The following is a 17,009-nucleotide window of genomic DNA, read 5'->3' on the forward strand; positions in this document are numbered from 1 at the left end:
TTTTTTTATTTATTTATTTGGTACCGCACTGGTAGTGCATTTTTACCATATTGCAGTCAGACATTTATATTTCTAAACGCAAGGTGTTGATTCTGTCTGCATAACAAATCCAGAAAATGTATTTTAAAAAAAATATAGAATGTTTGAATTCTGAAAAAGACAACCTTAAGAAATTAAATCTTGGGAATTTTTTTTTTTTTTGGTGCTTAAGTTGGCGACTATACTAAAATTTGTCTAGACGCTTATATGGTTTATGAAAGATACAAGCCTAAAATTGCATTGCTTTCATCTTTAAATTTTTGATTTGTGAAAACTACGTCGTCTCTGCTGTTACGCGTTTATTTTCCATTTTCCAAATTTCACGTGGGTTAGTTTTTGCCCTACACATGGAATATGACTGAAATATTGTGATTCTAATTCTTTAGGAAAATCTCTTAAAAAATAAATACATTTTGGGTTACTTTTGAGTATGACCAGTAATTTCAGTTCTCGGCAATCAATTTCTATATAATGGGTTAACCATATGAAATATGTGACCGATAAAGGACCTCTAACATATTAGTATGTATTGTAAGGCTTTTCTGGCCTAGCCAGAAGGTCACTTTGTATGAATGTATAATGCATGATATTTATTTTCTGTGTTGCACGAAAATTGTAAGACCTCATCCACTTGATTTTAAGACCAACACAATAATTCCATATTTAAACTCCATGATTCCACATATATTGTTGATGTTAAAGGACAAATATCACAGTGGCTTTTTTTTTTAATTTCTTTAATATTGTGCTATAGATCTCCACACCTGAGTTCAGAATGTATATTGGGAGCTGTTCATCAATTCAAACTTTCTCTGTATCACAGCACTAGTGTTTCTCACATCCGAATACTTTAAAGCTACATACACACGTCAGATGATTCTTGCTGATTTCAGAGGAGGATATGGCTTGTGCACAGCACTCGTTGTTCATAGATTCATCCTGGCCGATCCACCAACAGCAAACAATCCTAATGGAGAGGAGGGAGCGCAGCATTGTGCTGCTCCGTCCTTCTCCCCTCTCCATAGAGCAGAATGGTGCAGTATGTACAGTGCTCGTTCAGTCTTTTGTCATTGGAAAGGATTGTGAAAGATCCTTTCCAACGACAATTATTGATCGCGTGTACCCAGCCTAACTCCTCTGCAGCCATAGCCACACATTAAAGCCCAAAGTAATTACCTGTATACTAAAATGTTTTGTTCAAAACCTTTTAGTAGCAGGTATTGTTTAACCAGATAGCGCATCATATCTAAAAAAAAATTTAAGCCAGATTCTGATGCTATGTCGCCAAAAGCCTAGGGCCAAGCACCCCTATGTCAAATGAAACCTTGAGGTTTCCCCTAGCAAACGCAGCCAATCAGAACGGGCTCCAATCATTTGATTCTGATTTCACCCTCTGCAGTGGTGCTAACCATTGCACTCATGTAGTATATGCTTGGATGCGGCCAGTGGATCTGGAATTCCTTCATTCGGGAACACACACTCTATTTGAGCTGCTTTAGTGGGTATATTGGTTGATATATGTTTCTAAGCATTATTATGATACATCTTTCAGATAAATGAATCTTCAGAGGGGACACTGCTAGAATGTTTTTGTCACACAGTCTACCCTGTTTACCTGTCTCCTACCCTTTTGTTTGTGGCACATGCTTTTTGTGTTTTGTCTCTGGAACAAGACCTGCATAAAGGCCTTAGGCTAGGTACACACGTGCAGTAATTGTTGTTGGAAAGGATCTTTTATGATACGACAACAGACTGAAAGCTGCACGAATGAGCGCTGTACATACAGTGGCCTTCTGCTCCATAAAGAGGGGAGGACAAGTGAGTGGCACCCGGCTGCGCTCTATAGAGAGGGGAGGACAAGTGAGTGGCACCCGGCTGCGCTCTATAGAGAGGGGAGGACGAGTGAGTGGCACCCGGCTGCGCTCTCTCCCCTTCACTTGCATTATGGTCGTTTCTCATCCGTGGATCAACCAGGACGGTCTTCAGAGCAACGAAGGACAAGCGATGTACACACGGCAGATTCTGAGGCGATTACCTGACGAGAATCTTCTGACGTGTCTACGTAGCCTTACTTTTTGGACATTTGCCTCATCTCAGATTTGATGCCTGTAACCCAACATCTGGATACATGGGGTGAGCAAGTTAGCAAGTGGTAGATCATGGATTTTGGCATGACAGAATTGATTAACCCTACCTTTTAGAGAAAACTTTTATTCAAACAATAGATTATTACATTTAGGTAATTTAAATTGTATGCAAATCAATTTTTCTGTAGGAGTTGAGCTTGCCTTCCTATTCATCTTCATGTGATGAGAGACCCAAAGCATTATAAACTATGGGGCCATACCACTTCTAGAGAAAAAGATTTGCAGACACCCTTACATAAATTTTATTGGTTCCACTCAACATGAAGAATGCTTGAAAAGTGCATTAATAATAGAGATGTCATTACCCAGTTAAGGCTCATCATTTCATTGTATGCCGAGCCCATATTTCTTGAGTCAGAGGAGCAGTCTGTTGTTGTGTCTATGATTTGCACGGCTTGGCTGCTGAGACAACACTGAGTCTGTATTTCTTGCTTGTGATGAGGTGTAAAAGTCGGCAGTAAGCAGTGACAGGCACACACACAACAGCTGTCTTGTAGACTTCTAAACAGCTGCTGTTGTCAGCTGTGTCCACCTCCTGCAAATATCCTCCATCCTTGCAGCTATTTAACCCTTTATCCTCCCAATTCCATGGTCCATCTATTGGGTCTCCATGGTGAATGAGTCAGGATATAAACACCTCGTAACTGTGCACCATATATTATTTATCTACTAAAAGATTTGCTGTCGGAGGGAGAAGCGTGTTCTTTTTAGTGCCAGACGGATTGACTTTGCCTAATCCATCTTCTTGTTTTATGGGACATCTTTGATCATGGTTTAGAAGAGACATGGTGTAATTATTGCTTTGTTTATGTAGGGCCCATCCATTTCATATCCTGGCTGTATTAAATTACTAAAAATAACATTCTGTAGTGTTCAGCAAGATTGGGTTTCTATATATGTCCAGCTGTTTATTCTTGAACTGGACCTGTACCTAGTAAAGTTCTCTACTATCCCTTTAATTTGCATCTTTGGAAATGGAGTATTATCTGGGAATACCTCTATAACTTACTATGATTTAAAGGAGTTATTTCAGCTTACCAGTTATTAGATTACATACATTTCCTGTATGATTTTCTTCACAATAGTGAGTCTCATCATTAGGAAAAATGTTGACCTCTTCTTTAGAACATTGCTTCAGCTCATTGAGGTTTTCCAGCATTTGTTTATGTACAGCTCTTTAAAGTCCCACCATACCATTTTCTTCAGGCTGGGCTCTAGACTTTGACTGGGCCAACTTTTTTTTCTTGGGATCATTGTCCAGTGGCATGACCAATTTCAGCCACAGGTGGCCTCACATTTGATTTTGGTATACGGAGGAGACCATGGTTGACACGATGACTGCAAGGTTAAGGTGCCCAAGGTTTGCACAACAAGTTAAATCGTCATTCCACCACTACTGTAATTGACGATTAGTATGAGGTGTTTGTGCTGACATTCTGCTTTGGTTTTTGCCAAATGTGGCACTATGAATTATAGCCAAAGATCGCCATTTTGGTCTTACTACTTTAACCTCCCTGGCGGTATTCCCGAGTATGGCTCGGGGTGAATTTTCCATAGCAAAAGCGGTAAGCCTGAGCCACAGTCGGGGTGGAATTTCCAGGGAGTTTAAATGTCCTACCTGGTTTCCACGTTCCAGCGTGGCATCTTCTTCTCCTGGCGATGTTGGTCGGGATCTGCGTAACCTGGGGAGGCCTGGCAAGCATCTGTATCCCCGCCGTGTGAACGTTTGGGATGAGAGACCAGGGGAAGCAGATTCCTGCCAGGCATCTGCTTGTCAACATGTGGCTGGAGGGTGGGACTGTTGGGCTGGTAGGCGGGACCAGGTGGGAAATTTGAAATACTGAGTATTTTTAAATGTACCGCTTTTACATTTAAAAATACTTAGTATTCATACCGCCAGGGAGGTTAAAGGTCATCGTTTTAGATCTTGTCTTGTGACTTGTTCAGATGCAGATATGCAAACCAAGGTTGTGCTGCCTTGGTCTTTGAGAGAAGAGGCTCTCTCCTTGCAACCCTTCCAAACAAGCCATACTTTTGCAAACTTCACCTATGTGTACTGTTGTGAACATGAACATATATCATGTTGGGGTCTTGTTTTTTTTTTGCAGTTTCTTCGAGAGTTGGGTAGTCTGACTTTGGGGGTATTTTTTTTGGGAGGTGCAGTCCTGGAAAGATTTACAACAGTCTGGAATGTTTTCCAATTGTGAATAATCTTATTGTAGAAAGATGTCAACTAGTTTGGAAATGACCTTTTTTTTTTTTTTGAAAGTAAACAGAGTATTAGTGTGTAATGCTGGGCATCTCTGTGGGCTGCCAGGAGTTATTGAACTCCCACCTGCATGCATCACTATGTCATCCCAGCCTGGCCAGTCAACATGGCCAAAGATCCAACTCCCGGAAGAGGACCAGGTGAAGATGGCAGCGCCTGCGATGGAGTGAAGACAGATAAGTGTAAAAACAAATGTGAGACAGGTAAAATCAGACAGGTACGTTTATTTTATTGCAGAAGATACATTGCCTATCCCTTCTGCGATAATTGAACTGCCTAGTTGCATTTTTAAAAAAATGTTAATGTGTATACTTCCTTTTTCACACACTGCTTTTTAACTTAGTCTTTGATAAATACATTATGACGCGATGTAATCATGTGTTCTAGATTGCATTTACCTAATTTTAGGAGCTGCTAAGAATCAGATAAGAACCACACACACACCCCGTTTACTTTAAAGCTGTAATATGGTCGAGGAGCATGCACAATTGTTTGGGTTCAAAATTTTTCTAGGCTTTCTTAGGCTAAAGCTGCGTACACACTTGCAATTTTTGACGTTGGAAAGGATCTTTCACGATCCTTTCCAACGACAAGGGACTGCAAGATGCATGAACGGTGCTGTACATACAGCACCGTTCATGCTCTATGGAGAGGGGAGGGGGAGAGCGATGGAGCGGCACCCTGCTGTGCACTCTCCCCCTTCCCTTTCATTAGGATCGGTCGTCGTCCATCGTCCATGGATACGGCAGATCAGAAATTCGGACGATGGACGACACTGACTGTACACACGGCAGATTTTCGCCCGATATTTGGCCGATGCCGATTATCGGGCGATAAAAATCTGCCGTGTGTACGAAGCTTAAGAGTTTAGTTTTTTGTTTTTTTAATCCATTAGGTTTACATTACATTTTCAGGATGCATTGAGGCCATCAAACTTCTGACATAAGCAATGTCAAAAATTTATACTTTCAATGTATATTTCTTCATTACATGTGACCTATATAAAATGTAAATCGGAACGATATGATTACGGTATGATCACGTTCTGTGCCTGCTTGGTATGCCCAGCTGCATTCCAGCAGACATAATACACATTGTGTGAAGCGATCAGGTTTCTTTAGTATTTTGATTAGGTAGAAATGTTCAGGACCTTATTCCCAATAGGGAAAAGAGAATCTGGACAATTCTAGCTCTGACGGCAGTGCTGAATACTTTCAATTTTTGGTTCATTTTTGGTTCAAAAAAAAGAACAGATCTTAGTTTTTCCTTTACAAAGTCTATAGAAAAATTTAGGTAAGCCAGATATTTTATTGCATATTTTAATAAACCAGCACTTTTTGTGTGACAATTTTTACAAAATCTGAGGTTAACCTTTCTCAGTATAAGAAGACATTACAAATCCCTCTAAGGCATTTGTCTGTAAAGTACAGGATTTGTCTGTAAAGTACAGCTCTCTGTTTCTTGAGAGTTGTAAGGTAGGAGTGTGGGATTCCTGAGGGCTCTGCTTTGTGGGTTCCCCTGTGTGCATGATTTATAAGAAGTCAGATTCAGACCTTAAAGGCAGGAACTGTGAGGAGCATTGGTACATAGATTGCATTGTGTGGGTGTGATTATTTACTGATCTTCAATGGTTCTTTTATTGCAAAATAGCCAATCAAAAAGAAGCCCTATTTTATTCAAAGCAACACACAGGTAAAACTAGCAATATTGTAAACCATGGCAATTTTTTTTCCTGATACCTGCTTGAACACAACCATGTCACTATACAGGTTTCAACCAACAAATAGCAGTTCTATGGCCAGTATTTACTGTTATGTGTGCCCCTGTTGTAAAAATGTCCAGATTCTCTTCTCCAGCTGCCATAAGTGTTTTAGTGCTTAGATAAGTCAAATCACGCACAGTGGTCACTCCCTTTGGCTTATTATTTTTATCCTTTATTAGTAAAACACATATAACGCAGCACTGTACATTAAATAGGGATTACAAATAAGGGATTAAATAGGGGTGACAAACTAAAAACAAATTTTAGTCAAGCACAAACAATGATAGCGAGTAGGACCCTGCTCATTAGAATGTACAGTCTAAAAGGTGTGGTACAAGGTAAGAGGGGGATATAAAATGATCAATTAGTGATGGGTCAAGAGGCAGAAAAGTAGGCAAGATTGAAAAGATGGGTTTTAGGGGCTTTTTTTAAATGTGTAGAACGTAGGAGCAAGCATTTTAGAATGAGAAGGGATACCCAGAGAGCAGTGGCAGCTCTGGAGAAGTCTTGGAGCCCAGCAAGTAAGGAAGCAATTCACAGGTCACTGTAGGAGCAGATGGGATAACTAAGAATTAGGAAGTGGGACAAGAGCTGTGGAATGATTTAAAAACAAAACACAGTAGCGCTTCTATCTAATTCTTAGGTGAAATGGAAACCAGGATAGAGAATCTCATATGTCCTGTTTTGATGTATGGGGAATTCACACACCCAAAAGTGTTTGATACTTGCAGTGGCTGAGGATCAGCATTAAATTGGTGTATTAGGACATAGGTCACTGGAATAGCATAAACCAAGCTCCTTGTTTCTGCAGGTTTAGCTTTTTGCAGTGTCAGTTTAACATGTTGAAAACATAGGTGTGCAAGCGCCTTAAACGGCTGCAGTTGTGTTATAGCAGGAGCTATTCTTCATCATAGACAAATTCTTCCAATAAAAATAAATGTGTCTTACGCAGCAGTTATAAATGTTCTTATGTGCCTGTTTCCTAGTAAAGTTGATGTGCTTGGTCTAGGTCTCATAAACATGTTGGACATTTTTTACTGTTGTCATCATGTTCTTGATTCTCTTACTAGTGAAGTGGTGCAATACCTTTTTTTGTTTTTAGGTATATTGCTGCCACATGGGGGCGCTGCACTGCCTTAATTTGCCTGTGGGTCAAATGTTAACCAGTTCATAGCGGCGGGCCGGGTACAGTGCCCCTTTACTGTAATTGGGAACATTCTGGCAGCAAAGTGACTTATGGCCTTTCATATAAAGTGTTGTGAATGAATGATTGAGTGTGGTGCGGTTAAAAGGCAGAGCCGCGGCACAGGCCCTGATTAACTCCCTGCGGTGTTTACCTCCATCAAAGCTGCATCCATATACACTTGATTTGAAACTGTCATCTAAGTTTAGCCAGACGCAGTAGCCTAGGCATAGCTGGCATAATCCAGATATCTGTCATGACTGCTGTTTTTAGACAGAGCAGTGAGTGGCGGGCTGGCATCTGTTTTAGCTCGGCCTTCAAGATGAAGGTATCACCCAGGAACATTTTAGCTATTTTAAATGATGAGCCTGAGACTCCCGGAAAAGGGGGCTGCTGCGGAACCTCGTGTGAATTAGAGGCCTGTTCATCCAGACTGGATAAAAAAATCTTCAGAAGTCTGCTTCTTTGTCAGCGGTAAATGTGTGGGCTTTGCTACAACTGGTGACCCTGCTGTTTTCACTACAGGTTCACCGGAAGATCAGAGAGGACTCGGATATGGCCCAGGACTCTTTACAGTGCTTGGCGCAGCTGGCGTCCCTCCATGGCCCCATTTTTCCTGATGAGAGATCACAAGTAGACTACTTGGCACATTTCATTGAAGGATTGCTAAATACAATTAATGGGTATGTACAGATTATTGTTGTGCTTTATTCTATCTGTATGTGTGTAACAAATCTGCAACTTGACTGTAAAGCCTCCCAACATTTTTTTTCATAGTCGTTCCCTGGATGATTGAGCACTCCTGTTTATTCCTCTGTAGATGTATTCTCAGTGATGGCAGTAATTCTCTGCTGTATGCAGATGTCAATATTCATTATTACTTTGTAAACTCTGGTATACCAAAGGTAGAGCCGCTTGCTACATGGGTTGTTGGCTGTAAGATGATAGTGATGATAATTACTTACTGTATTGTATGAAAAAGCTAGATTGTTATTCCAGGGCAAGTATACAAAACACTTCCACCTTATTTTTTTCCCCCATAACGTCCAGCGTGTTCTGTCCACATAGAGACCTGGGAACTATTCTAACTGATAATGGTGCACCACAGGAATAGAGCACAGGAAAGGATTAGGTCACTTAATTTCCGTATTTTTCCCATCAAACAGAAGTAACAAAATGCTTTCATTACATACACTTTAAATTTAGCCGGCCTTACACAAATGCAGGGTGCACAAAATGCCCAGTCATAATCAGTGTCTTCTTTCATGGAGGTGCACACCAGGACGCTTGTTTCCAAAGCCTTGTAGACACGGCTAGATTGAAAGCTCATTTTACTAGCATATATCATTAATGTGCATGTCAACAAAGAATAGAAACTTGAAGGGATCTGTATCTTTGTATATATAACTATCCTTGTTTTATATGCTTATTCTTTTTCACATTTTTCTCCCCATTCAGGATAGAAATTGAAGATTCCGAAGCAGTTGGGATTTCCAGCATAATCAGCAATTTAATAACTGTTTTTCCACGCAATATTCTGACCGCCATTCCAAATGACCTTTTCTCCTCATTTGTTAACTGCCTCACGCACCTTACGTGTTCTTTTGGAAGAAGTGCTGCCCTGGAGGAAGTAGTAAGTAATTCTACAATGGTGCAAAGATTTAATGGAGGCATGGTTCTGTCAGATTTATGTGAGGTTTGTGTCCCTGTTACAGAGAACTTGCAGCATTTAAAGATCAACTTTTTATTCTTTTTTTCGTTTGTTCTTTCAAAGGCCAAAATGTTACAGGCTGCTGTTGAAACCCTTTATGGGAAATAGTCAAGAAGATGCAAAATAGTTTCAAAGGATAATTTTTGTGCAGATTTTTCATGACTTTTATGTTAATAGTAATGAGTTACATGTGTTTACAGACCTTTTGTTCAAAGACCTTTTAGTTTCCCCACACCTCCAGAATTCAAACCACCCCGCTAGCCGTCATAATATTGTGTATTATAATATATATAATTATAATAATCTGAATGTGCCCACACTCTTCAAAGCCACTTGTGTATGACAGCGGGTTGTCTGATAGTGGTAGAGTACAATACCCAATGAAGTTTAAGTAGACAGGCAGCATTGAGGGGTAGTAAAATGTTTTCAGTAATCATAAGAAAGAGAGCAAAGTAACCCTAACCTTTGAAGGATTCAGAGGGTGTGGAAATGGCAAGCAAGGGGTGCCAAGGTCCAAAAGTTATCAGCATTTACCCAATGCTTTAGACCTGATCATGCCTCTGCTTTTAGACACAGTTAATTAGAAACCCCTCATGGAGAAGCCAAAAGGTTACAGTGATATTTACCCTGATAAGTTGTATAGAGGTAGGAGAGTTCTTTTCACTACTTTTTCGTGTTCATTATGATCCAGGAAGAAATGTCAATTTAAAAACAAGTGGACTATAGTAAATCTTTTTGAGATCCTGATGTTTGGGGAGGGGGTTGTTTGTGTTCCCATTATGCAAAATAAACAAAAAACATAATTGGCATCTAAGAATGATATTTGCCAGGATGTTTGGGTGATTTAAATTTTAAACCCCTTTTTCTTTTTAATGTGCCTTTAACTTGGTGTCTCTGATTCAGGGTTCTATGGAACCCTAGGGTTCCTCCAGCGGTTGCTAGGGATTTATAGAGCTATTTGTGACTTGGGTCAGTTTAAGGGACCACCAATGATCTTCGTGGCTTTATGTAAGTGCGGCATTCGTCAAAATGGCCAGAATTGTAGGTGACATTCCTACTGACTACCACACTAATGTACTGTTGGGTGTGGATATAGTAATTATAGCAGACGTTACCTGAGACCTAAAAGATATTTCAAAGGTTTCCCCCATGTTTTTAACGGTCAAGAAACACTGATTTAACTGGAATAGAAGTGGAGTGCCCATCTAGTTAGCACTATTACCAACAAATTCAGCTATATTTAAAAAAAGAGTGCGTAGATAATTAATTTCCAACTGCGTTAAAGTCTTGGTAAATATAACTACTTTGATTGAAATAAGGTCACTCTGGAGCTGTTGTAAGTATGTGACATTTAAAGAAACATGTACAGAGAGGGGGAAAAATAACTTTCTGATGGGGAGGTGGAGGGTTGACGGGTTTACAAGTTTGACGGAGTTAAGTTGGGTCTGCAGAGGTGAAGTGCCTTAGGGATATGCTGTAGTCGCAGAACTAGCCAGACTAGCATCAGGTTCTGCTTCCTACAGATTTTGAATGTTTTTAAATAAAATTGTTGTGACTGTCTTGCATCAAAAATTTCACACATGTGTATTTGTGAAACGTATTTAATCCTTATGGTTATTTGCATTTTCTTTCATATGCTATGGGTGTCATTTAGTACAAGAAAACACCTAAATGAGGATTGTGCGTCTCTTCCACTTCCTTGCAAATTTTAGCCTGGGGTCTCTACAAGATTATAGTTTTTACTCTAAATTTTGATTGACAATGATCGTTAGAATCAGAATGTTTAACTGCTGCTTTCTCCTCGCTGCGGTAGTCCTACTTTTAAAGTAAAACCGCTATAAAAGAATGTTTCATCTCTAGGATAAAAATCCACTTTAGATGATTAAGTTATATGGCCGTATTACATGCTATGTCTATAAAAAGAGTCGTCCTAGGAGGTATAAAAACAAATTGTTTTATTAAGTGTTTGTAGCTGTGACGGTCCTGTCCAGCTGCCGGCTCTTCAGCAGTCCTGCTATATGATCTGTTGACCGAGTCACAGCAGCTTTGAACTAAGGAGTCTAGACCATAGAGATTATAGGGCAAGCACAAAGGATTTAGAAGCGATGAAACGACACCCATATGTTTATATACACACAGCAATCTGTGGGGTTGCTGAAGCTTATAGTATATTCTTATATGTTGTTCCTGTACAGTCCCCTTTTATTTGAAAGGTTTTGATGTAGTGAGGGAACCAGCCAGACTGTCATACTTGTCCTGTAACCTATAGACATGACATGATCGTCATTTGATCTGGCTGATCAGCCATGGTGTCTCGCTTCTCTTATTGCAGCAAGTCTCAAACCTTCTGCTACAGTCTTGTAACTTGTTAAGAATAACTGTGCTTTGGGTACACCTAATTTATACATAAGGTCTCCATGTGCTTCAGTAGAAGTGCTGGACAGTTTTTATGTATGATTTATTCACTTTGAAGAATCTCAAGACATGCATGTGGCCAATTGATCCAGTGTGGGTACGCTGTCCAATTAAAAATTATTTAAAAAGCAATAGTTTTAGCCATGTTTAAATTGTCTATGTTCATATCTTCCTACGTAACAGATAAACTCCCAGAGCCAGCATTCTTTTAAACCAGAAACAGAGACCAGTTGCAATAAAGAAATGAAACAAATTCTTTCCATGAGTGGTTAACTTGGAGTGATGTATTGGTTTGTCAATGCTTCGATTCGATTGCTTCACTTTTTGATGATACTATAGATTAACCATAAAATCACACCTTAAATATTGCTTGTATTAATGCCCATGTAAGTTTTGGGAAAGGAATTTAAATTAACACCTGTTCTTTTGATTTCAGCTTGATAAAGATGATATGGTGTACATGGAAGCTTATGATAAATTGCTTGAATCCTGGCTGACGTTGGTGCAAGATGATAAACATTTCCATAAAGGCTTCTTTACCCAGCATGCCGTCCAAGTGTTTAACTCTTATATCCAGTGCCATCTAGCAGCTCCTGATGGTACACGGAACTTGGTAAGTGTGATCAAAAAAATCTCATACTTTACTGTATGACAATGTTGTGTAGTGATCTGAATAATAATTTAGTTCTCTATTTTAACCTATAACATTAGCCTTCTGTACTCATTAGTAATTTTCTGTTTAGTTTGACCAGTCTGAGGAGTCTGCTGAGGACTTCTCACATTTTATACATTTAGTTAGCCTAATTGGGTGGGCCAGCCACAACACTTTGCATCGTATATGGGCAAATATTTCATCTAGAATTATGAGGTCAAGGTTTATCTCATCATGCATGTGCACTTGTTTCCTTTTACTTGCACTAAGGAGATGCACCAGCGCCTGGCTGCACAGAGAATTTGAACAAATATTTAATGGTCAACTGCCAGTCCACCATCCTGTTTCCCCTCTGGATGACTTTGTCCTGACCAATGCCCCAAAGAGCAACTCGTATTCCCGGCTAAAGCGGTTAACTATTTAATACCTCAGTATGAATGGGAAGGTCTGTATATCATGGTACCATGACAGAGCCAAGGACAGGGTTCTCCCCAGGCACTTTTAGCAGGGCACACAACCCAGCACTTTTCAGCCTCCACCCGGCTGTTTTAGGGTGGTTACTAAAGAGTTTGGTCACAATACAGGGGCTGCCACCCACCTACAATTTCTTCCCACCCGGCTTAAAATAACTTCTGGGTTGAGCCCTGAAGGATGTATAAGGGAATTGTTGCTGTTCCTAGATGTCAAACCCTCATTGGCTGAACCAGGAAGTTGTCTCTTCATTGCAGTTCTTTCAATTGAAAGTCAAATTTTGCAGAGTTTCAACCAATGAGTGACCCATGCTGTAGGAGCAGATGGTCATTCAAACAATCCTCTAGCTAGACTCTATAGAGAGATGCCATTGCTGTTACAATTGCTGGTGTGACATGGAGCTGCTCGCCTTCTTTCTGCTCAGTAAAAGCTTGCTTTACCAACCCACCTCATTCCATTAAGTCACCAATGCCAGACTGCATCACTTTAAAGAAAATGGTATAGCTCTCTTAGCAGGTATAGCTCTAAGACCAGGTAAAAAGCACTTTAAAAAATAGAAAACTGTTTTGACGGTCTCAGGTTTATAGTCATTATGACCGCTCCCCACGATATCCAGTTTTGTGCAATGTCATGGCTACAACAGGGTTCAAGAAGATAAAAACCCCAACTGGATAACACTGACCTAGCAATCATAAATCACTTTTCACTTGCTACTTTACCAAGTGACTACATTGGAGGATCATGATGTAGTCTTTTAGCAAAAGCTTCACATTTAGGACTGAGAATATTTAAATATACTTTTTAAAATGTATGAGGTTTTTAGTTAGTAAATTTAGATAAACGTTAAGGTGTGAATGGACCCTATATTGGGTTGTGGCTCAGTTTACACTGGGAAGTGCTTATAGGCATGTAAGAACTTCAGTCTCTTCTGTTTTTAAAAAGACAAAAGCCTCTCTGGACACATTTTATTTAGCAGACTTTAGTTACTTTAGGAAGCGTTTACTATGTCCCTTTCATGGACCTTCTCTGTTTTAATGGTAGATGAAGTGTTTTCTTAGCTACAGTTTTGTTTTAATGCAATCTGCCATCGTGGTTGCCCTTTTTATTTTGTCCTCTGCTTGATATGTCATCCTAGGACAGGGCTAGCCGTAGACAGTCCTATTCGGTGTCATAGCAAGGGTGGCCATTTTTACGGAATTGTAATTGCACTTTAATACTCGGGGTATGAAGATGAAACACTGCAACTGTATATCACTGGCTGTCCGTATTCATTGAGTGACACTTAATTCATTCTAAATCTGGAATTAAGTCCGACAATCCCTGGCATACTGCAAGCTCCCATCAAAGACTTACAAATTTGTTAATTCGTATACATAAGATGCAGAGGGCATTATGCTAATGCAATCGGAGCAGCACGTGTTGGGTATATGAAGGGGGAGCCCATCTCTATCAAATAAGTTATTTAGCTCAAAGTAACAAATTAAAGCACAGCTGACATTCCGCAGCTCGACTGGGTTTCAAAGCGGTAGTCAGGGCTTACGGATAGATGTGAAGCTCTCTGCGGTTGGCAGCTGCAGCTTTGAAGTTACCAAAAGAGATGTGTTTGCTGGTTTAGATTAAGGAGAGACAGGAATCTAAGAAGTGTGTGCGAAGAAGTGTTGGAGTGTGTGGAAGATTTCCTGCACTGCGCTCTTTTAATACTCCATACACTTTAATTATCAAGTGTGCATCAGGCTCCACACAAATTGATGAAAAACAGCTTGGCTGTCTGCAATTTACACCCATTGTCACCCTGCATAGGGATTTGTTTTTCCAAATTATAGTATGGCTCCAGATGAAATATTTTCTACATTTGAATAGAGTAGGGGTAGAGTTAGTACATCTGTCATTCTTTTCCACAGTTTTTTAACGATTGTAGACATTGAGACAAAAAGGTGAAGAAGAATCCCAGATTTTTACAGCTGTCGCTGGAAGAGTTAACAGGGATGTTTTCCAATGGAGCAATTGTTTTGATGACAACTGAGGGATTCCTTCTCATTTTGGGTTTATTTCCACTTCTAGTCTCTGTGAATTAGGAGTTACAGCGAGGGAAAGAAGTATTTGATCCCCTGCTGATTTTGTACGTTTGCCCTCTGACATTATAATCAATCATATTGATTATAATGGTAGGTTTATTGTAGGTGTGAGAGACGGAATAACAGAAGAACCCTCAAAAACCCAGTGCTCAAAAGTCAGAGCATAATGTGCATTGTAATGAGGTCCCTTCCATGAGTCTTGGTGTTTTTTTCCAGATCTCTTCAGTAATGCATCGTGACAGCGATGGCACTTTAGCTCTGTGCATTAATTTTAATAAAGACCAGTCTCTGCTGCTCTTTCCATGTGCAAGATGACTGGTCTTGTATTTGCACTCCACAGCTTTTTTTTTTGCAGACCAATTGTAGTAGGTGAGCCTGCTGGGTTCCTCCTATGTACTGCGCAGTAATATTATCAATGCCAGTGTTTCCAGATATCTGGTTTTTACAAGCATTTGGTCATGCAATTCTTGTTGAATTTGGTCATGCAACTGTAGAGGAATATATTTAGAATTCCTCAGCCTGATGCTCCGCTTTAGACAATGTTTTGTATCTTTTCATTTGAGAGATAGACCACAACTATTATTTGATATCCATAGTGCATCTTTTGTTTGCCTTAATTAGGAGTATCACACCGTTTTATCCCCCGACCAAATAAAAGAGAGGAATCAAATTAAAACAGACACCCAATCCCTGCATTGGCTTTTTTTCTTTTTTTAGAAGTAGGTGGACTTTGGATTTTTAAATTACTGTTCTTGCATCTGGACAAAGTGTGAACATTTAGGCTTCTTTTTCCTTGCGCTACCTTCCACTCACCTTTTGTGTTTTCCCCTTGTAGACTGCAAACGGTGTTGCCTCTCGTGAGGAGGAAGAAATCAATGAAATTCAAGAAGATGATCGTGACTTGTTCTCTGATCAGCTAGCCAGTGTTGGCATGCTGGGAAGGATAGCAGCAGACCACTGCATACCTCTGCTGACAAGGTATGACCCCTGTTTTTGGAACCATTTTATAGGCTCAGTCTACACCCCACCCTATTCCAAATATATACCCCTAAATACATGTGTGCTAAAAGTGGGTCCATGCAGTGATAAAACTGAGAGCCTTAAAACAAACCCTTGATTTGCTCAAAGCAACAGGTTTGCCTAATCACCTGTTCCCAGCCTAAATCTTTTACTCGGCATCTACTCCATTCAGCAATGGGAACCAAAGCAAATACCCAGCACTAATGGGTAAGCTAGCCATGCAACTTTTATTTAGACAAACTTTGCAAATGCTCTTTTCCAGCTTGTTAGAAGACAGAGTAACAAGACTTCATGGGCAGCTACAAAGGCACCAGCAGCAGTTACTGGCCTCGCCAGGCACAGGCTCAATAGATAATAAAGTGCTTGATGACCTGTATGAGGACATACATTGGCTTATTTTAGTTACAGGTAAGTGTCATGTCTTATCTTCTGTTGTTCAGTAATGTGCATGCTGTTTCCGGGGTTTGTGACCGAGTTACAGTATATAAACTTGTTTAATTGTAATCCCTCGTCAGTTTTTTGATATGTGATTCTTCAAGGCTTCCCATGTGAATGTTTGTTTACCTCTCTGTGTTGAAACAATCACAAACTGAGTTTGTCCTCAAATAATCTGTCTCACTGGTGTCGCATAGCCAGGTCACCTCTGAGGTTGGTCCTCAGACAAAGTTAGTCTGGGATCTTCTAGGAAGAGTTCACAGCTGAGGTCAAGTAAGTTTACAACATCTCAGCCACTTTGTATCATGTTTCAGGCTGTGTCAGAGCAGTCTGGAGAAAGTGCCACAGCCTGCACTTTTGTGTATATCACAACACAAGTCATCCTTCTGCTGCCAAGTCATTTCCGGAGCCTTTATGTCCACAAGCTGAATTTCTCTATCTGTTTCTTTGTCTAGGCTACCTCTTAGCTGATGACGCTCAGGGTGAGACTCCATTAATACCTCCAGAAATAATGGAATACTCAATTAAACAATCAAATGATGTTGACATCAACACAACACTTCAGATCCTGGGATCCCCTGGAGAGAAAGCTTCATCTATTCCAGGTTGTAATAGGACAGACTCTGTGATCAGGTTAGTCTGATTCATTTTGATTTATCTCATGAGTGAAAAGCCTGTAAAAAGTCAGGTGACAAGTTGTCTTGCCACCAGGCCCACCAAAGTTCAACTTTCAACGTAAATATAAATCAACTAGGTGGCACTGCTATGGTATTTGTGTTGTTTGATCCCTTAAAGCAGTGGTCCCCAACCTTTCTGACAGCAGGGCCTGG

General features: G+C 40.1%; 1 protein-coding gene across 1 annotated transcript in view; it reads left to right on the forward strand.

Annotated features, from left to right (window-relative positions):
• XPO4 (exportin 4) overlaps window positions 1-17,009 on the forward strand; it is a 64,092-nt gene that overhangs the window by 37,117 nt on the left and 9,966 nt on the right. Inside the window, exons 8-13 of the mRNA XM_072405042.1 lie at window positions 7,926-8,083; window positions 8,859-9,033; window positions 11,963-12,139; window positions 15,560-15,702; window positions 16,007-16,152; window positions 16,635-16,812. Coding sequence (XP_072261143.1) covers window positions 7,926-8,083; window positions 8,859-9,033; window positions 11,963-12,139; window positions 15,560-15,702; window positions 16,007-16,152; window positions 16,635-16,812 — 977 coding nt within the window. The remainder of the gene's footprint in view (window positions 1-7,925; window positions 8,084-8,858; window positions 9,034-11,962; window positions 12,140-15,559; window positions 15,703-16,006; window positions 16,153-16,634; window positions 16,813-17,009) is intronic.

Source organism: Pyxicephalus adspersus, chromosome 1 (genome assembly GCF_032062135.1).
Source record: "Pyxicephalus adspersus chromosome 1, UCB_Pads_2.0, whole genome shotgun sequence".
NCBI lineage: Eukaryota > Metazoa > Chordata > Amphibia > Anura > Pyxicephalidae > Pyxicephalus > Pyxicephalus adspersus.